This window comes from Scyliorhinus torazame, chromosome 18 (genome assembly GCF_047496885.1).
Source record: "Scyliorhinus torazame isolate Kashiwa2021f chromosome 18, sScyTor2.1, whole genome shotgun sequence".
Taxonomy (NCBI): Eukaryota; Metazoa; Chordata; class Chondrichthyes; order Carcharhiniformes; family Scyliorhinidae; genus Scyliorhinus; species Scyliorhinus torazame.
Genome location: NC_092724.1, coordinates 61,470,519 through 61,493,015, shown reverse-complemented (window position 1 = coordinate 61,493,015; position 22,497 = coordinate 61,470,519). Strand labels below are relative to the sequence as shown.

The following is a 22,497-nucleotide window of genomic DNA, read 5'->3' as shown; positions in this document are numbered from 1 at the left end:
GACTGCATCTTGTAGATGGTACACACGCTACCACTGTGCACGGGTAGTGGGAAGTGAATGAATGTTTACGTTGGTGGATGGGTGCCAATCAAACATGCTGCTTTGTCCTGGAAGAGCTTGAGTGTTGTTGGAGCTGCACGATGCACCCATCCTGGCAACTGGGCCCCCAAAAGAGCACCTTATCTTGGCCCACTCATTGGTCATAGCCAAACCACTTAAACTGCACATCTTTGGATATGGGAGGGAACTGGAGCACCTGGAGGAAACTCTCAAACACGGGGAGAATGTGCAAATCCACACAGTCACCCAAGGCCAGAGTCAAATCCATGTTCCTGGTGTTGTGAGGCAGCAGTGCAGCTTATGCCTTGTAAATGAAGGGCAGGCGTTGGGGAGTCAGATGTTACTTGCTGCACAATTCCCAGCCTCTGGCCTGCTCTTTTAGCCACAGTATTTATGTGGCTGGATCAATTCATTTTCTAGTCAATGTTAATGGTGGGGGGATGTAGCAATGGTAATGCCATTGAATGTCATGGAGAGATGATTAAATACTCTCATGTTGGAGATGGTAATTTGTACCATCTAAGTGCCAGACAATGTCACTTGTTACTAACCAGTCCAAGCTTAAACGTTGTCTGGGCAGACCTGAACTGAGACAAAACTATCTGAGGAGTCGTGAGTGCAGTATTCAGCACCAATCTTTGATGAGCATCTCCACTTCTGACTCTATGTCTCAGACACTATGCCAAAGAACTCCAGGACAGCAATATTTTGGGGTTGAGCAACCACCACAACCATCTTCTTTCTGATCGGAATGACTTCAAACAGTGGGGAGTTTTCCCGGCTCCCACTTATTTCAATTTTGCTCGGGCTCCTTGATGTCAAAGTCAAAAGCTAATTTGATGTCAAGGACAGTCATTCTCAGCTCTTGAGTTATGATCTTTTATCCATGTTTCAAGGTTGTAATGAAGTCTGGAGCCATGTGGCCCCAGCAGAACCCAAATATAGCTTTTGTGAGCAGTTATTGCTGAGTGACAACCACTTGATAACATTGTCAGTAACACCTTCCATCACAGGATATTGATGTTTCTGCAATTTACAGCTCTCTTCTTCACGATCAACCAGTTTACCAGACGGTGTAAACACAATTTTTGTATCATCTGCTAACATCTTCTCCATGCCTCTTAAATATTAAATTCATTGTTACGTTAAATTCATTGATATGTACACAAAAAGCAAGAAATCTAGGGTTGAGCTCTGTTGAACCCCACTGGAAAAAAACTTCCCAGTAAACATTGCTCAACCATTCTTTGCTACCTGCCACTGAACCAATTTTGAATTGAACTTAGATCCCCTGTTTTCTCACTTTATATGCCAGTTTGTCTTGTGAACCTTTTCAAAAGCCTTATTAAAATCTTCAAACCCACTACCATAATCAACCATAGAATCCCTACAGTGCAGGAGGCTATTCGGCTCATCAAGTCTGCACCAACCCTCTGAAAAAGCACTCCATCTATGCCCAGTCACCACCCTATCCTGTAACCCCGCCCATTGATCATAGCCAATCCACTTAAACTACACATCTTTGGACTGTGGAAGGAAAACGGAGCACCCGTAGGCACGCAGACACTGGGAGCACGTGGCTATGGGCCAAGAGGTGCTGGCAAATGGGATTAGGTAGGCAGGTCAGACATCTTTCATGTGTTGGTCCAGACTCGATAGGCCAAAGTGCCACTTCTGCACAGTAACAAAAAAACATGCAAACTCCACAGTCACCCAAAGCCAGAATCAAAACCGGGTTCCTGGCACTGTGAGGCAGCAGTGCTAACCACTATGCCACCGTGCCCTCCTTGTTATCTCTTCATGAAGTCAACCAAGCTCAAATATCTTTTTCTAATAATATGAATAATAAAGTCTACACCATAAGATGTAGACATACCAAATTGTATTTCTGTACAAGGGCAGCATGGTGACACAGTGGTTAGCTTTGCAGCCTCAGTGCCAGGGACCCAGGTTCAATTGTGGCCTTAGGTAACTGAAATGAAATGTAAAATGAAAATTGCTTGTCATAAGTAGGTTTCAAATTAAGTTACTGTGAAAACCCCTCGTCTCCACATTCCGGAGACTGTTCAGGGAGGCTGGTACAGGAATTGAACCGTGCTGCTGGCCTACCTTGGTCTGCTTTAAAAGCCCGCGATTTGCGCTGTGCTAAACCAGCCCCTTGTGTAAAGTTTACCAGACGGTGTAAAGTTTTTGCATTCTCAAAGGCAGCGTGGTGGTGCAGTGGTTAGCACTGCTGCCTCAGGGCCCAGGTTGGATCCCGGCTCTGAGTCACTGTCCGTGTGGAGTTTGCACATTCTCCCTGTGTTTGCATGGGTTTTGCCTCCACAACCCAAAGATGTGCAGGGTAGGTGGATTGAATATGCTAAATTGTTCCCTTAATTGGAAAACATGAATTGGGTACTCTATTTATTAATTTTTTTTTAATTCACATTCTCCCCTGTCTGCATGGGTTTCCTCCGGGTGCTTTGGATTCCTCCCACAGTTCAAAGATGTGCAGGTTAGGTGGGGTTGAAGGGATAGGGTTGTCGAATGGTTGGTGGAGTTAGGCCAAATGGCCTCCATACTGCACTGGAGAGATTATATGAATTTGCTTTTACACTTGGGAATTTTCCAGACACCCCATTGTAAAGCAGAGTAAAAATTCAAAACTATTCTGGTAAAGTAAAAGTTATCATAGATATAATACTTTACAACATACTGCGCATCCTTCTGACAGGTTCTTTACTCATTTCGCTATGCTGCTCCCAGGCTGTTGGAGATTGCACCTTCTTACAGCCCAGAAGACGAGTAGAGTTTTAGGGAGATTGGCTCGAGTTGTGAGTTTTGTTTTGCTGAGGAAAATTCATCAAAGCCCCCCCCCCCCCATAATATAACTAATTACTGTCACCTTATGTGGAGAAACAGGAATGCGTTGAAAATGTATGTTTAAATGAGGTAAATTTTACCCGGGAGGAACGGTAAGAGCCTGCACGATATATAAATTACCTGCTCTGGGACGAGATAGCAGGCAACCCAACTCGACGCTTCTGATTTGAGAGAACCCACCAATCAACGATTAATTTAAAAAGGAAAGCAAAAAGATCCGATTGAACTTGTAGGTTTGGGAACCAGAAAGGCCGATGGTCTTAATTTCAGCCCTCGGCACATCGTTATAATTCTTTGTTTATAACAGTTAACCTGCAGCTAAATCGGCGTGTGGCCGTTGACGACGGCCGCGACCGTTGGGACTCTTCCCCTCCCCCCACCCCACCTCATAAATCGAGGCGCTGTGATTGGCTACCTGGCCCCGGGCGGAGTGATTCTGCGCAGAGCGAGCGAGCGAGAGAGAAAGCGGAGACAGGGACAAAAAAAGATGGCGGAACAAAGCGCGGCCAAGGTAACCGGCTCAATGTGGTGACTGGGATATCCGATCGTGCGGGAAACCTCGCGGACGCATTTGGAGGGCTGCAGGGTCCCCTCCCCCCAGTAAATTCTTGTTTTAAAATTGTTGTTTCCCCTGAGAGTCGGCAGGGGCGAAGGGCCGGTTCCTCCCCGTCTTTACCCACTTACTGAGCATGCTCAGTATGGGAGATTTTTGTACTTAAATTTCCCGCCAAGGGCTTTTTTGGGGGGGGGGGGCTGACTTTATCCTGAGGGTCAGAATGACCTTTGTGATATTAAATCGGCAATTATACTGCAGTGATCAGAAATTGTAAATGATTATTGGAATATTCTCTTTGAGGTTTCGCAGAAAATATTCAAATACCTATTGAGGAGGAGGAGGCTTGTCAGGCAAGTTTATGGCTGAGGGATAAATTTGAACAGGGATTTCTCAGCTCATCTAATAGTGCCATGGCATTCATCTGAACCTCCTTGGTTTCATCTCGCAGCCTGCTTAAAGCCAAGGATAAATAAAATAGGGCACCTTTTGATAGATACTGAAGGCTCAATACTGTAAAGAACCTGCAGTGTAAGAGTGAAAATCTCAATGATTTTTAGTACATAAAGAGGAAAAAAATGAAGTGGAAAGGATAATAGGGTAATCGATTTGTGGAGGCTGACAATGTTGGTTGGTGTGGTTCTTAATGAATATTCTGGGTCTTTTTTAACAAAAGAGAGGGATGATACTGTCATTGCAGTCAGGGTGATTGTGGAATGTATAATGAAATAACAGTGAGAGAAAAAAGAATTAAGGGATTTAACATTTTAAAAAGTGAATATACCCCTAGGGCTGGATGAAATATCCCCTAGGCTGCTAGGAGCAGAAATGATGAAGGCTCTGACCATTTTCTAATCCTCTGACTACAGGTGAGGTGCTGGAGGACAGCTGACATTGTAGCATTGTTTAAAAAAAGGGAGAAACTGATAAGTAGATTAATTATTGGAAGAAGGGTGGTGGCGCAGTGGGTTAGCACTGCGGCTTCATGGCGCTGAGGTCCCAGGTTTGATCCCGACTCTGGTCATTGTCCGTGTGGAGTTTGCACATTCTCCCTGTGTTTGGGTGGGCTTCGCCTCTACAACCCAAAAATGTGCATGCTAGGTGGATTGGCCACGCTAAATTGCCCCTTAATTGGAAAAAATTAATTGGGTACACTTTTTTTTAAAAAAAAAAAAATGTTTTAATTATTGGAAGAATAGTTTTGAGGGGCAGGATCAATCTTTGTTTAGAAAGACACTGATTTGTTAAGAGAAGGTCATGTCTGCCTATATTTTTTGAGGAGTTAACGCAGCTTGGTGAGGATAATACATTTGATCCCACAAGTCCCGAAAGAGGTGCTTGCTAGATGAATTGGGCATTCTGAATTCTCCCTCAGTGTACCTGAACAGGCGCCGTAATGTGGCGACTAGGGGGTTTTCACAGTAACTTAATTGAAGTGTTAATGTAAGTCTACTTGTGACACTAATAAAGATTATTATGTAATCTATATGGATTTTAGCAAACCTTTTGATAAAATCCTACATGGCAGCCTTGTCATGGAAGTAAAAACCAAGGCATAGTTGCAGGTTGGATCCAAAATTTGTTCTGATGCAGGAATTAAAAAGTAATGGTTGGCTGTTTTCCTGACTGGAAGACAATTTCCAGTGGGGTTTTGCAGGGCTCAGTATTGGTTCCCTTGCTTTTTCTGGTATTTATCAGGGATTTGGACTTGTGTGGAGGGGGCATTTTAGTCATGAGGAAAGATTAGATGGACTGGGATTGTTTACTATGAAACAGAAGAGGCTCTTGTGAGACCTAATTGAAGTGTATACAACTATGGAAAGGAAGGCCTATTTCCATTGATCAATCCGTAACCAGGGGACATAGATTTAAGGTTTAGAAGGGATTCAAGGGAGTGTTCTTTTCACCCAGGGGATGATGGTTATCTGGAACTTGCTGCATTTAAAAAGTACTTGGATATGCCCCTGATGTACTGTAACATACAAGGCTATGGACCAAGAGCTGGAAAGTGGGACTGCTGGCTCCTTGTTGGCTGGTTCAGAGACATTGGGTCGTTCTGTGATGTAGATTTATGATCTCTATAGAAGCCTAAACAAGCACTTCTCCACGCTGCACTGAAATGTCAGCATGGACCATGCAAATTCCTGAAGTGGAGTTTAAATCTACTTGCTACTTTAGTGTGTTTCTTTCTCTGTTACTTATTTTGTGAAACTGTAAAGTAATAATTAACATATCTTAATTAACTGTAATAATGCTGTTTTTTTTAAATCCTCATTCCCTCACCCACCCCTCTGAAAAGAATATGATCCTGGGCTTTAGGGTATCTGAGCTTCAGGTACTTTTGGGGTTTGCAGGACGCAACAAAAGTGGACTGAAACATGAATTGGTCTCGCGTGCATTACAGCTGGTAAGGACCAACTGCTCCTCGGAGATTTTAAAGAAGATCCAAGACTTGCATGCTCATCGCTACAGTACAAGACCCACAAACACGCAGTGTCAACAACTTCCGCCTGCTCCAACATTTCCTTTACATTCTTCAGAGGCAGCCTTGAATGCCAGAACGTCTGCTCCAATTTGTCACACAGGAAAAACCGATACAAAATCCAATGTGAGATTAACAAAATTGCCTTTCTACGAAATACTAGATGATCTGATGAAACCTACAGAACTAGGTAGGATTAATATCTTGTATATTTATAAATGGGGCAAGAGCACCCACTATTCCTTAAGTTCTTTGGTTTAATGGGAGATGAAATATGACTGCCATTATTTTCAAAATTAATGTTTCTTTGCTGCACAAATTAATAGTATTCACTATGTCATGTTGCTGAGCATCGCAGTTTAAGTTTTCAATTAAAATCCTTTCATATTTGCGTTGTTTCCCAGTCAGTTAATTGAAACAATGATTTAAGTGAAGGTTCTCCTCTCGTCAAAATAGTTGTACAATTGTACATTTTTCCCTACATTTACCTCCTTTCTGAAGACACTGGCTCCTACCAGAATTCTGCAATTGATAGCAGACTGCTGATATTTGCTCTTTGTGAGAACAGAACTAGTTGAAAATTATTTGACCACTGAATGCATTATTTGTTATTTACAGCACAGAAAGATGTCATTCGGCCCATCGTGTCTGCACTGACTCCCATAAGAGCTTCCAAGCTAGTCCCATTCCACAGCCCTATCTCTATAGCCCTCTAAATTAATCACTTTCAAATATATACCCAGCTCTCATTTGAAACCTCCTATGGGATCCACCTCCACCACTCCCAGGAAGCACATTCCAAACCACAACAACTCTTGAGGAAAGAAGTTTCTCCTCACCTCACTTCTAGCTCTCTTGCTGACCCCATTGTGACATTGAAATTGTGACCCCATGCCACTGACATACCAACTAGTGGAAATAGAATATCCTTCTTTACCCTGTACTACTCAATAAGATGATCTCTTAATCTTCTCTGCTCCAAGGAGAACAAGCCCAATTTCTCCAATCTTTCCTTGTATCTAAAATTCCTGGTATTCCAGTCCTCCTCTAGGAGGGTGACATGGTTAGCTCTGCTGCCTCACAGCACCAATGACCCGGACTCGATTCCGATCTTGGGAGACTGTGTGGAGTTTGCACATTCTCCCTGTGACTGCGTGGGGTTTGCACATTCTCCTTGTGACTGCGTGGGTTTGCTCCCGGTGCTCTGGTTTCTTCCCACAGTCCAAAGATGTGCAGTTTAGGTGGACTGGCCATGTTAAAATTGCCCCTTAAAGTTCAAAAGTTAGCTGGATTTACGGGGATAGCGTGGGGGCATGGGCCTAGGTAGGATGCTCTTTCAGGTGGTTGGTGCAGACTCGATGGGCAGAAGGGCCTCCTGCACTATAGGGATTTTATGATTCTACATCTCCTTGGATTGGATTTTGTTTATTGTCAGGTGTAGTGAAGTTCAGTGAAAAGTATTTTTCTGCGAACAGCTCAATAGATCATTAAGTACATGAAAAGAAAAGAAAATACATAATAGGGCAACACGGCGTACTCAATATAACTACATAAACACCGCCATCGGGTGAAGCATACAGGGGTGTAGTGTTAATCAGATCAGTCCATAAGAGGGTCATTTAGGAGTCTGGCAACAACGGGGAAGAAGTTGTTTTTGGGTCTGTTTGTGCGTGTTCTCAGACTTTTATATCTCCTGCCCAATGGAAGAAGTTGGATGAGTGAGTAGGCCGGGTGGGAGCTGCCCACTTTCCCAGGCAGCGGGAGGTATAGATGGAGTCAATGGATGGGAGGCAGTTTTGTGTGATGGACTAGGCTGTGTTCACGACTCTGAAGTTTCTTGCGGTCTTGGGCCGAACAGTTGCCGTACCAGGCTGTGATGCAGTCAGACAGGATGCTTTCTATGGTGCATCTGTAAAAGTTGGTAAGAGTTCATGTGGACATGCAAAATTTCCTTAGTTTCCTGAGGAAGTATTTTGTGCTTTCTTTTTGGTAGAGTCGGCTTGGGTGGATCAGGACACATTTTTGGAGAGGCGTACCCCTAGGAATTTGAAGCTGCTAAACATTTCCACCTCGGCCCTGTTGATGCTGACAGGGGTGTGTACAATACTTTGCTTCCTGAAGTCAATGACCAGCTCTTTAGTTTTGCTGGCATTGAAGGATAGATTGTTGTCCTCTGTACCCTCTCCAGGGCTTTAACATCCTTCCTTAAATAATGTGCCCAGAACTGAACATAGCAGTCCAAATGTGGTCTGACCAATTATTTGTAGAGGTGTAGAATCACTTTCTTGCTTTTATACTCTATGCCTCTATTGCAGCTAAGCCCACAAGGGCTGTAGGAGACATTTCAATGAGTGGTCTTCAGTGAACTCCCTGCCTCCACCCCAAATTCAATCATTCTCTTGCAGGTATCAGCCGCTTTGTGTGACTGGTGTCTGAATGAAGTACAGTGAATAATGGTGTTGATTTTGCTGCATGTGTTATTTGAAGACCTAAAAGACATATATTTTTGCGATGTGAGTGTCGCAAGCTAAAGGCAGCAGTTATTATCTATATCTAATTGCCTTTGAGAATGTCCTTTTTACAGTACTTCAGAATATATATAACTGAAATATGAACTTATCATTAGCCTACATTGATTTTAGGTAGAAATATCAGGCGTAAGGTTTTCTAAATTTGTTATGGTCGTGCTTTCAGTTGATGAATGGTGAGCATACGCAGATTTACCTTGGTTTAATTTATTGTCATCTGAGTGGGAACAGGCAATTATTTTCTTTAGTACTGAACAAGCTTTTCTATTATTAACATTTGCAATATTGGTGGGACAAAGAAATCTGTCTCCCAGAATTTGCCAAGTTTTAATGTTTTCAGTTCACACATTTTGATCCTGCAACAAGCTGATTACAGTGACCTGAGCTCTACACCTTGTGTTACAATCTCAGTTGATATTATAACTGGACAGGAAGATCCCAGAATGGAACCCTAGCTCAAAAGCCCATAACTTTTATTTAGTTTTTTAAATAAATCATGGAGGAACAGAGTCACAGGACCACTAGTTAGTTTAACAGCAAGAAAAAAAACATTTATTATACATTTAAAAATTGGATTATGATACAATGCTGCTTTACTCCCCCTTAACTTAGCAGTTACACACAGATTTTTAGATTGTCGCAGATTTAGAAGTACATCGTAAACTACAATGGTCTGATTAACACACAGTCCTGTTTAAGCACACAAGATGACTGTGATAAGACACACTCCACTCTGAACCCAAGTGAATGTCTGTGGATTTCTCATCAAAATTCCCCCCAGATGATGATCACATGAGAGCTTCCAAAATCCACTCCCAAAAACACGCTTTAAAATCTTCTCTCATAATCCTTTCCCTTAGTGATTTGCATTCCGAAATCCAGTCCATGTTTTACCAATGACTCGTTTAACCCAAGGTTCTGTTCCACTTTTAATAGTTAATCCAGTCCAGGATTTTAACTAATCCCTTTAGGTTTTCCTTTGTCTTGAATGCAGTGCAAACTTCTCACAATTGCTTTAACTCTCGATTCACAGACTATTAAAATTGTATCAGATGTTTCATCTACTTCTGAAGTCTGCTGTTCATTTTAAATCTAGTTATTCTAATTGTCTCTTTAACTCCACACACTTTGTTTTGTTTACTCTTGAATTTTTCAGAACAATATTTCGGTCTCTTCTTTTAACTTCAGGTGTCTTAAATTTTCTTTCTGTCCCAATTCTCTGGTTATCTGGATTGTATTTTGATCCTTAGGAAACTTGCACCTTTGAAATTCCATTGTCCTGTCCAGCTTCTCCTGGCAGAATTGAGAGCTGTTCACTCCCCAGTGACCTGACTTCCAGTGAAAACTTAAGAACAAAGGAAAGCCCTTCCCTCTGTAAAGTGGCCTCCTGTTGCGAAACAGTGCTTTCTACTATTTATTCTTCAGCTGTAGCCCTCTCTAAACACAATAGAGACACAGTTGGAATTTAACCAACCCACACACGTATAATAGAACGATACAGTGCAGTACAGGCCCTTCGGCCCACGATGTTGCACCGACATGGGAAGTCAAAAAACAAAAGCCATCTAACCTACACTATGCCATTATCATCCATATGCTTATCCAATAAACTTTTAAATGCCCTCAATGTTGGCGAGTTCACTACTGTAGCAGGTAGGACATTCCACGGCCTCACCACTCTTTGAGTAAAGAACCTACCTCTGACCTCTGTCCTATATCTATTACCCCTCAGTTTAAGGCTATGTCCCCTCGTGCTAGCCATTTCCATCCGCGGGAGAAGGCTCTCACTGTCCACCCTATCTAACCCCCTGATCATTTTGTATGCCTCTATTAAGTCTCCTCTTAACCTTCTTCTCTCTAACGAAAACAACCTCAAGTCCATCAGCCTTTCCTCATAAGATTTTCCCTCCATACCAGGCAACATCCTGGTAAATCTCCTCTGCACCCGTTCCAAAGCTTCCACGTCCTTCCTATAATGAGGTGACCAGAACTGTACGCAATACTCCAAATGCGGCCGTACCAGAGTTTTGTACAGCTGCAACATGACCTCATGACTCCGGAACTCAATCCCTCTACCAATAAAGGCCAACACTCCATAGGCCTTCTTCACAACCCTATCAACCTGGGTGGCAACTTTCAGGGATCTATGTACATGGACACCGAGATCCCTCTGCTCATCCACACTTCCAAGAATTTTACCATTAGCCAAATATTCCACATTCCTGTTATTCCTTCCAAAGTGAATCACCTCACACTTCTCTACATTAAACACCATTTGCCACCTCTCAGCCCAGCTCTGCAGCTTATCTATCTCCCTCTGTAACCTGCAACATCCTTCCGCACTGTCGACAACACCACCGACTTTAGTGTCGTCTGCAAATTTACTCACCCACCCTTCTGCGCCCTCCTCTAGGTCATTTATAAAAATGACAAATAGCAACGGCCCCAGAACAGATCCTTGTGGTACGCCACTTGTAACTGAACTCCATTCTGAACATTTCCCATCAACCACCACCCTCTGTCTTCTTTCAGCTAGCCAATTTCTGATCCACATCTCTAAATCACCCTCAATCCCCAGCCTCCGTATTTTCTGCAATAGCCTACCGTGGGGAACCTTATCAAACGCTTTACTGAAATCCATATGCACCACATCAACTGCTCTACCCTCGTCTACCTGTTCAGTCACCTTCTCAAAGAACTCGATAAAGTTTGTGAGGCATGACCTACCCTTCACAAAGCCATACTGACTATCCCTAATCATATTATCCCTATCTAGATGATTCTAAATCTTGTCTCTTATAATCCCCTCCAAGACTTTACCCACAACAGACGTGAGGCTCACCGGTCTATAGTTGCCGGGGTTGTCTCTACTCCCCTTCTTGAACAAAGGAACCACATTTGCTATCCTCCAGTCCTCTGGCACTATTCCTGTAGCCAATGATGACATAAAAATCAAAGCCAAAGGCTCAGCAATCTCTTCCCTGGCTTCCCAGAGCCATAATAAACACCTTTGTCCAGCATGAAACTAACTATAGGCTTTCCCCTCCAGGCATAGAAACATAAAATTAAATGCACTTAAAACAACCTCATTTCTAATGTTTACCTTTATAAATCTCTTGAAACTATCTTTGTTTTCCTAACACTAGAAGGACAAAGGCAGCAGGTGCATGGGAATACCAACATTTCCTAAGCTCCCCTGTAAATCACATGCCATCCTGTCTTGGAAATATATTTCCATTATTTCAATGCTGGGTCAAAATGCTGGAATCCTCTAAAGAGTACTGTGGAAGCAACTTCACCATATAGACTGCAGTGGTTCATTCAAGAAGGCAACTCACCACCACCTTCTGTAGGGCAAATAAGGATGGGCAAATGCAGGCTTTATCAGTGATGCCCATATCCTGTGAATTAAATAATAAATACAATTTAAAAAAAATAACCAGCAAGGCTGCACGGTGGTACAGTGGTTAGCACCATTGCCTCACTACACCGAGGACCTGGTTTCAATCCCAGTCCTGGGTCACTGTCTGTGTGGACTTTGCACGTTCTCCCTGTGTCTGCGTGGGTCTCACCCCCACAACCCAAAGATGTGCAGGGTAAGTGGATTGGCCATGCAAAATTGCCTCTTAATTGGAAAGAGTTTTTTTTTTAAATGACCAGAAGCCCTAAAAATGGCTTCTCGGTTACATTGTTGATCACATATCAAATGCATGAACTGTGCACAAGCAGCTGATCTAATCAGTGTATTGCCTTTTCCCTAAAAGTGCTGACTGACTTGCTACATTTCCAGCATTTTAATAATAATTGCTTATTGTCAAAAGTAGGCTTCAATGAAGTTACTGTGAAAAGCCCCTAGTCGCCACATCCCGGCGCCTGTTCGTGGAGGCCGGTATGGGAATTGAACCCGCGCTGCTGGCCTTGTTCTGCATTACAAGCCAGCTGTTTAGCCCACTGTTCTCTTCAACACTCATAGGTTTAACCTTCATTTTACCAAACTCGGATAGCTCGTCCTAGTTTCTTCTCAATCTCAGTACTGCTAGCAATCATTAAGTAGATTGAATATCTCATGAATGCAGACTCCACTTAATCTTCTTAACACCAAAGTTGCACTTCGTGTTTCATTCTCATTGCTTGTTCAGTCAGCAAAAATTGAGAGTACGTTATAGTACAAGCAACATATTAGCTATTGGAGTAACTGGGCAGCATGGTGGTGCAGAGGGTTAGCCCTGCAGCCTCACGGCGCCGAGGTCCCAGGTTCGATCCCGGCTCTGAGTCACTGTCCGTGTGGAGTTTGCACATTCTCCCCGTGTTTGCGTGGGTTTCTCCCCCACAACCCAAAGATGTGCAGGCTAGGTGGATTGGCCATGCTAAATTGCCCCTTAATTGGAATAAATGAATTGGGTTCTCTAAATTTATTTTAAAAAACTATTGGAGTAACTTATTGGCTTTGTGACACAGCTGAAATGACTTTGCAGCCAAATGGAAATACATCCAAAGTATTTTCATTTCAATTCATATGTACACAAGATGCCTAAATGAATGTTGAAATCACCTACATTTGTGCATTGCAAAATCTTAGCACTGCCTCCATTCCAATTAAATGCTTAGCATTACCGAAAATAAAAGAATTTGTCTTCTATATTGGCCTATATCGCATGTATAATTTTGATTCTTTATGTAATTTGTGGACAAAGAGTCAATCACTATTGCATAGAATTTGAAGCACAGAAGCAGAGCATTTCATCCAGTAGATGTAACTTGTGTTCCACCCAAATCTCCTTTTGTCCTATTTCATCTAACCCTATCAGATGTATATCAACACTTGCAAATTCCTACTCTTCTATTTTCATACCTCCATTGGTAAAATCTAAATATGTCTGAGAAAATGTTTCCTCAATTTTAGATTTCCGCAGAATTTCAGTGCAGGCAAGTCTTCCACTGTATCACCAGAAAGTGGAAGAAGTGGACCTGCTGGTATCCTTGAAATGAAATAAGTGAATTAATCTCAGTCCCGAGTTTAAATTTTCTAAAATCAGACTGATGGTCCGATGAACAGCTGCTGTCAATGCATTGTAATTTTGTTTTTGAACAGTGGAAATAAGAGCCAAGTTATTTGGGAGCACACGGCCATCTCACATGTTCACATTGCTTGTGTGTGGGGTTTCAACTTTTTTTGTACACTGGACAACTAAATATTGATGCACCCTGGAGCCTTGCAACTACTGACATTTTCAGTCCTAACTTCCTAAAGGCTCATGGTACTATAATTAAAGGCATCCTGTATTAGTTCAGAGCAATAGAACAGACATAAAAATTAGTTGTGGCAGACCGAAATTAGACTTTGTTTACTGACCAGGATTTACAAATCTTCGATTCATGATTAATTCAGTATGAGTTCATGACCCAATTTTCTAATTTACAACTACCAAACCAGTTATACCAGTTCTTGTAGCATTCTTTCTGCCATCTGAGTTTGCAACTGATCTCAATACAACTATCCACAAACATGGAATAAAATGCATACATTCTAACTTCTAAAGCCGCCTAGGGTGGCATGGCGGCACTGCTGCTTCACAGCGCCAGGGACCCAGGTTCAATTCCAGCCTTGGGTGACTGCCTGTCTGGAGTTTGCACTTTCTTTTCGTGTCTGCATGGGTTTCCTCCGGGTGAACTGGTTTCCTCCCATAGTCCAAAGATGTGCAGGTTAGGTGGATTGGCCATGATAAAATTGCCCTGTAGTGTCCAGGGATGTGCAGGTTAGGTGGGGATACGGTGGGGGAGTGGGCCTAGGTAGGGTGCTGTTTCAGAGCATCGGTGCAGACTCAATGTGCTGAATGGCCTCCTGCACTGTAGAGACTCTATGGATTCTACTCTTCCTCATTTGTGACCACAGAACCTTGAGTTAAAAATGGAAAATGCTGAAAATACTCGGCTGGACCAGCAGCACCTGTGGAGATAGAAACTATAAGAATTTTCAGATCAGTTTTGTTAGAACTATGGTAGAGTGGGAACAGGAGGGATTAAATGATAGAGATAATGGTGCAAGGCAAAAGGAGATGGTTCTAGGACAAATAAATGAACAAAATATGGGTTTTTCGAAGGTGTAAATGTGAAAACAGTCAGCACCATTGAGCTGCCATTAAAGAGGGAGAGATAATGATTGGAAATTGTTGAATTTCTTGTTTAGTTCATAAAGTGTGTAATCACAAGATGAGATGCTGATATTCAAGCTTTCCTTAAGCTTCATTTGACAGTGTCGGAGCCAAGAATAGAGAGGTCAGAGTGAGAATTGGGTAAAGAATTAAAATGACAAGCGATCAGATGTTTGGGATCGTGCTTGCGGACTGAATGGAGGTGTTCTCCAAAGCGGTCATTCAGTTTGCATTGGGTCATTGTATTTTGCTGCTTATTATTTCAATATCCTCTACAGTGTGCTGTATTGAAAGAAATACATTTAAATAATTTCACTTTGAAGTCTTGGACGGTAAGAAGTGAGGAGGTAAAGTAGGAGCTGATGTATCTCCTACGATTACATGGCAAGCTGATGTGAGAAGGAGATGGGGCGTTGGGGTGATTGAGAAGTGACCAGGCGTTGGAGAGGGAACATCCCTTTGGAATTCTGAAAGGGGAGATGGTGGGAAGGTGTTTTCAGAGACTTGTTAGTATTTGTTCATGGGATGTGATTGTTTGAGCCAAGGCCAGTACGTGTTGTCCACGAGAAGGTGGCAGTGAACGTCTAGAGTCCATCTGATGTAGATACAGGCACATTTTTGTATGGAGGGAATTCCAGATTTTTCATCCAACAACAGCGAAGGAACATATATATGTTTCCAAGTCAGGGTGGCCTGTGATTTGGAAAGGAACTCGCATGTGGTGGTGTTCCCATGTGCCTGTTGCCTTTCTAGATGATTGAGGCCGTGAGTTTGGAAGGTGTTGAAGAAAGCTTGGAAAATTGCTGCACTGCATCTTGTAGATGGTACAAACTGCTGCTCCTGTGCTCCCGTGGGGAGGGAGTGAATGTTTAATCTGATGAATGGGGTGCTGATCATGCGGGCTGCATTTTCCTGGATGGTGTTGAATTACCTGAATATTTCTGAAGCTCCATTTATTCGGACAAGGGGAGTATTCTGTCACATTTCTGCTATGTACCTTGTAGATGGTGAACACGTTTTGAGGCTCGTTACGGACAAGAGAGAGGCAAACTGAACTTCTTTAACTCCTCGTTATCTAAAATAGACTGTTGAGTCTTTCCCCAAACCCTTGGTTTGTGTGATCCAATTTTATAAATAACAGGCAGCTTTTGTTACGGGGTTAGTATGGTTGAAAGTTTTCTTTAAAAATTCTTAATAAACATATTTGAAAAAAATAACAGGCAGCAAGCTCTTCATAATGAACTCGGAAGTTTAGTTTATTTCACATTCAAATCTGGGGTGGGGGTGTTGTTAGCGCTGCATACAGTAAGGAAGATGGAAAACAGGGAGCTTTTGCAACTATGGATTGATGACAACAGTAAGAGCAGTTCCAAAATGAATATTAGTTCATGTGATTTCCAAAAGTCCAGGGAGTGTTTTCTTTGTGGCAGAATTCGGTTTGGATGATTCCTGATTGGAAACAGTAGCACAAAAATCCTTGAAACAATTGACGATGCAGCACAGTGGAATTTCAATGCTTAGATTATTATGGGCCAGGGTTTACAGAACACCAAAATATATCATGGAGTTCACCTGACCCACAACTTTTAATAGATTTTGGTTATGGGGAGCACAAGGGCCCACTTTACAGGTCTGATGCAACCGAGAACTAAAAGTATTTTTAAACAAAAACAATGTTTATTCTATGAATCCAGTTAACATTTTTATGAACACACCGTAAACAGTTTACCAAGACCAACCTAAATAATCCCCACAGATACAATACTCTATAAATAACCTTTTAATAACTTTCCAAACAACATCCATAAGTCAAAACCCCTTTTTAACAATGACAGGTTTGCATTCTTTACAGAAACAGGTATCACTTTGAAATCATCAAGTGATCTGGAGACATTCTTTAGATTGCAGAGAGAGACATCAACGCACATCTGCTTGGTTTGAATGCAGCTCTTCAACTGAAAACGAAACTAAAACACAGAGCCAAAACAGTTCCCAGCTCAAAGCGAAAGTAAAAAGCAGAGCAGAGCCCAGCTCCACCCACACAATGACATCACTGCCGCCATTTTATAAAGCACACTTTTCTTAAAGGGACTCTCACATGACAAGACTGCTTGACAGGCGATAATCAGACTTTTAAAATCAAACAGACTTTGAATATTTGAGAGATGGTGGCTGGCTGCTTGGTCAGCCAGGAGATCTGCTTTCCAGTTGGTGTTAAATCAGCAGACTGATCTGTTAGGCTGGAAATGTAATATTGAAATTATCAAAAAGACTAGAAGCATGTGACCCAGTTGACTTCAGCCTCTTTTAATCAGCTTCTGTGCTTCTGGCCAAGTGTTTCCTTACGGAGCAAAATGGTGACAACACAGGTTTGGAATAACCAGGTATAACAAGTTTTGATTTCTGTCTTTGTTATCGTACTGGGAGGGAAGAGGAGGAGTCAGTTCTACTGTTACTTGGCTAGTTTCATGATTATAATATGGCCTTACAATGAGGTGTGGGATTCAATTTGGAACTCTTTTGTTCTTGTAATCTCTTGGAAACTTCCAGAACAGATGACCAATCCTGTGAGTCATGTGACTTATAGTAACCGCCTTTTGGTTCAGCACAAATCCATTTTAAAATTGCAAAAAAACGTTTTGATTGACAACACAGGAGTCCAAAATGAGTTAATCACAGCAGAATTCAGATTCTGGCCTGTTCTTGCAGCCACTATTTATTTGGCTGGTCCAATTAAGTTTCTCGTCCATGGTAACTCTCAGAATGATGATGCTGGGGGATTCAGCAACTGTAATGCTATTTTTGAATGTCATGGTGAGCTGGTTCATTCTCCCTTGTTGGAGATGGTAATTACCTTGCATTTGTCTAGCAAGAATTGTTACTTGCTACTTCTTGACCTGAATGTTGTCCAGGCTTTGCTGCATGTTGGCAAGGATCGAGGAGTATCAATATCCAAAGAGGTGCAGTGGTACTTTGGGGTCCGGTTTAGCTCGGTTGTCTGGACAGCTGGTTCATGATGCAGAGTGATGCCAACAGTGCGGATTCAATTTGCGTACTGGCTGAGGTTATTAAGGCCTGCCTTCTCACCTTTGCCCCTCCCTCGCCTTCTCCCCGGCGAAGAATTCTGCTGGAGTAGCAGTCAGCAATGCCACCGGGATGGCGGTTGGCTGGGGGACGTATGACTTCAGTTGGAAAAGATAAGTACGAATTAAGGGGTTCAACGGAGGGCTTTGAGGCAATGTGGGGGATGTTTTGTGGCCTTGTGTGTTGATCATCAGGTTAAATTGCCACCAGTCCGTTCTCCCCCTCAAAAGGGCAAAGCAGCCTATAGGGACCTGGGGTTGTGGCGACTGAGCTTACTTTACTGCAACCATGAACAAATTACTTCACTTCGGACCTTATGTTGGAGGGAAAGCCACTGAAGCAATGAGTGGGCCTAGAATGCTACATTGAGGAATTCCTGCGGTGATGTCCTGAGGCTGAGATGATTGGCCCCTAGCAACTACAACTATCATTCTTTCGTACACAGTATAACTCCAGCCAATGGAGAATTTTCTCCGATTCCCATTGACCTAAATTATGTTGGGGCTGCTTGATGCTATGTTCTGCCAAATGTTGCCTTGATATAAAGGGCAGCCTCTCTTATGTCACCTCTGGATTTTAGCTCTTCGTGTTTGAGCTAAGGCTGTAATGAGCTCTGGAGCTGATTGGCTCTGGCGAAACCCAACTTATGTATTGGTGAGCAGGTGATTGTTGTGTAAGTGCCATTTGATTGTACTGTCAATTACATCTTCCATTTTTTGTTGCTGATCGAGGGAAGGCTAATAGGTTAGCGATTGAATTTGTCCAGCTTCTTGTGGATAGGAAATAACCTGGATAAATTACTACATTCAGGTTTGTGTCAGTATTGTACAGGAACACCTTGCTAAGGCACCGGCTAGTTCTGGAGCACAAGTCTTCAATATGGCAGCCAGAACGTTGTCAGGTCTAGAGCCTTGCTGTATCCCGTGCCTTCAGCCATTTTTTGATATTATGTGAAGTTGATGTTAGTTGAAAACTAGGAAACACTGAGAACCCTGTAGTGCAGTCCACTGGAACCAGCTGAGGAGGCACTTTACGATATTGGGGATGTCGATGTTAATGCCGTTGTGCAAAAACCACTGTTTTGATCCGTGGGGATAAATGGCATGTGTAAGAAGTGGATAAGGTGAGGAATTTGTGCCTGGAAGAAGGGTTTACCAGTATAGAGGAACTGAAGGAGAGGGTAGAGCTCCCGGGAGTAAGGGAGTTTAGGTACCTGTAGGTAAGGGACTTCCTACGGAAGGTTTGGAAAGAGTTACCCAGGTTGCCAAGGCACACCCTGTTGGAGCGACTGCTGCTTCCAGATGTGGATGGGGAGGGGAGGATCGTAGACATATACAGATGGCTGGAGAGCAGGGAAGTGAGCAGGTGATAAAGATTGAGAATGGGGAGCTGGGAGTGGAGATAAACTGGCGAGTATGGAGGGAGGCACTACTGAGGGTTAATGCAACCTCGTGCGCAAGGATGAGCATGATACAGTTCAAGATGGTACACAGGGTACACATGACTCTGGCAAGAATGAGTGGGCTCTCCCAGGGAGTGACAGACTAGGACCAGCGAATCATGTTCATATGTTCTGGGGCTGTGAAAACTTGGGGCGATTTTAGGCGGGAGTGTTCGCGGCGTTAACAAGGATATTGGGGGTGGAGGTTGAGCCGGGGGATGTTTGTGGCCTTGTTTGAGGAGCTGTTCGTCATGGGGTGGGGGGTGAAAAGAGGGGAAATTTGTACAAACTGAATAGTTGTGTGCTGGGGAGTTTATTCATCGTTTATGTTTTGTAACCTTTTATATATGTTTGGAATAAAATACATTGTAAAAATTTTTTTTTAATTAGTTGAAAACTGATGTCTGTGATGGTAGGAACCTAAGAAGGGGGCCAAGGTGGACCATCCAAGGCAGCACGGTGGTGCAGTGGTTAGCACTGCTGCCTCATGGTGCCGAGGTCCCAGGTTCGATCCCAGCTCTCGGTCACTGTGTGGAGTTTGCACATTCTCCCTGTGTTTGCGTTGGTTTCGCCCCCACAACTCAAAGATGTGCAGGGTAGATGGATTGGCCACACTAAATTGCCCCTTAATTGGAATTTGTTTTTAAAGTAGAGTTTAAGCAGGGGAGGACATCAGGAGCAGCACCAAGAGGCAACCTGCCTCAATGATTACCATCCGGTGGCCCTGACTTCAGTCGTAATGAAGTGCTTCGAGAGGTTGATCATGATGCGCATCACCTCCATAATCCCAGAACTCCTTGATCCAGTGCAATTCGCATACCGTTGCAACTGGTCCACAGCAGACACTCATCCCTCGAGCATCTCGACAACAAGGACTCCTACATCAGACTCCTATTTATTGATTACAGCTCTGCCTTCAACGCCATATTTCCAACCAAGCTCGTATCAAAGCTCCAAAACCTAAGACTTGGCTCCCCACTCTGCAACTTGATCCTCGATTTTCTGACCAACAGACAGACCACAGTCAGTAAGAATGAACAACTACACCTCCTCCACAATAGTCCTCCATACCAGGGCCCCGCAAGGCTGCGTACATAGCCTCCTACTCTACTCCCTGTACACACAGGACTGCGTGGCAAAATTTGGTTCCAACTCCATCTACAAGTTTGCAGACGATACAACCATAGTGGGCCGGATCTCGAATAACGACGAATCAGAATACAGGAGAGAGATAGAGAACCTAGTGGAGTGGTGCAGCGACAACAATCTCTCTCTCAATGCCAGCAAAACTAAAGAGCTGGTAATTGACTTCAGGAAGCAAAGTACTGTACACACCCCTGTCAGCATCAACGGGGCCGAGGTGGAGATGGTTAGCAGTTTCAAATTCCTAGGGGTACACATCTCCCAAAATCTGTCCTGGACCACCCACGTCGGCGCTACCACCAAGAAACCACAACAGCGTCTATACTTCCTCAGGAAACTAAGGAAATTCGGTATGTCCACATTAATCCTTACCAACTTTTACAGATGCACCATAGAAAGCATCCTATCTGGCTGCATCACAGCCTGGTATGGCAACTGCTCGGCCCAGGACCGCAAGAAACTTCAGAGAGTCATGAACACCGCCCAGTCCATAACACAAACCTGCCTCCCATCCATTGACTCCATCTATACCTCCCACTGCCTTGGGAAAGCGGGCAGCATAATCAAAGACCCCTCCCACCCGGCATATTCAGTCTTCCAACTTCTTCCGTCGGACAAGAGGTACAGACGTCTGAGAACAACAGACTCAAACACAGCTTCTTCCCTGCTGTTAACAGACTCCTAAATTACCCTCCTATGGACTGACCTCATTAATACTACACCCCTGTATGCTTCATCCGATGCCGGTACTTGTGTAGTTACATTATATACCTTGTGTTGCCCTATTATGTATTTTCATTTATTCCCTTTTCTTCCCATGTACTTAATGATCTGTTGAGCTGCTCGCAGAAAAATACTTTTCACTGTACCTCGGTGCACGTGACAATAAATAAATCCAATCCAATCCAGAATATCCAAAAATGAGGTGTCAACCTGGTGAAGCTACAACATGGGATGAAGTGCATTTTAAATAGTGGATGTCTGGCTTCACACTGAGCATACCCTCCATCATGTTGTGATGGCACGCCTACTGTGCTAAATTCAGAAAATATATATGGGCATGCAAGATACGCTATTGGCTATCAACAGAATTGCACTCAACCACAATCACATCTCGTGGCCCAGTATATCGCTCACTCAAGGTGGCATGTGGTGCAGTGGATAGCACTGGGACTGCGGCGCTGAGGACCCGGATTCGAATCCCGGCCCTGGGTCACTGTCCATGTGGAGTTTGCACAACCCAAAGATGTGCAGGTCAGGTGGATTGGCCACGCTAATTTGCCCCTTAATTGGAAAAAAAATAATTGGGTACTATAAAAAAAATTTTTTTTTAAGTATATCCCTCACTGTACTATCAATTCAGAGGATAAAACTTGTTTAAAGAAGGGTTTAAGCTGGTGCAGTGGTTAGCACTGCTGCATCACAGCGCCATGGACCCAGGTTCAATCCTGGCCCAGGTCACTCTCCCTTGTGGAGACGGTGGTCATTCCTATAGATGGAGATGAATCTGCGACGGGTGAGGTGAAGTAGGTTTTCATGTACATTTACCTGGCGGGAAAGATTGGAGTTAAAGGATAAGTTGTTCAATGTGAGAACAAAATTCACCAAGTGGATGTTGATGGTAGTGAATGTTGACTCGTTGGACCTCCGTTCGGTGAAGAAACCTGGAGCTCTGATTGTCCTGGTGGAGGATAGAGGTGTCGATTTGGATATCAGTGGTGAAAAGTCAATGGTTATGATGTGAATTCTAATATTTCCACCATTTTTCTCAACTTTTGTTCAGGGGAGTTGTGTAATCTAAGTTTCGCAGGGTGGCACGGTGGCCCAGTACTGGCTCACGGCGCTGAGGGCACGGGTTCAATCCCGACTCTGGGTCACTGTCCATGCAGAGTTTGCACATTCTCCTTGTATTTGTGTGGATCGCACTCCCACAATACAAAAAGGTGCAGGGTAGGCAAATTGGCCACATTAAATTGCTTCTTATATGGAAAAAAAAAGAATTGGGTACTTAATTTTTTTTAAATTTAAAGCCAGATTACTCATCGGCTTTCAGGGTTTGGGCAGTTTAATAACTTACTCCTAAAACATTGCTTTCTGCACTTCAAACATTGCATATTCTTGGTGCTCCCTGGATAAAGGTGGGGAAATTTGATAATCCAGTGGGAAATTTGTGAACTAATTTTTAATTT

General features: G+C 43.2%; 1 protein-coding gene and 1 long non-coding RNA gene across 3 annotated transcripts in view; one reads left to right on the top strand and one right to left on the bottom strand.

The window, feature by feature from the left end:
* LOC140395251 (uncharacterized) overlaps positions 1-3,281 on the bottom strand; it is a 134,359-nt gene extending 131,078 nt beyond the window's left edge. Inside the window, exon 1 of the long non-coding RNA XR_011936143.1 lies at positions 3,046-3,281. This is a non-coding gene — a long non-coding RNA (uncharacterized lncRNA). The remainder of the gene's footprint in view (positions 1-3,045) is intronic.
* The window catches only part of LOC140395248 (E3 SUMO-protein ligase PIAS4-like), a 178,624-nt gene that overhangs the window by 86,270 nt on the left and 69,857 nt on the right, over positions 1-22,497 (top strand). For both annotated transcript variants that reach the window (XM_072482806.1, XM_072482805.1), the window contains one exon: positions 5,778-6,150. In XM_072482806.1, the coding sequence (XP_072338907.1) occupies positions 5,778-6,150 (373 nt within the window). The remainder of the gene's footprint in view (positions 1-5,777; positions 6,151-22,497) is intronic.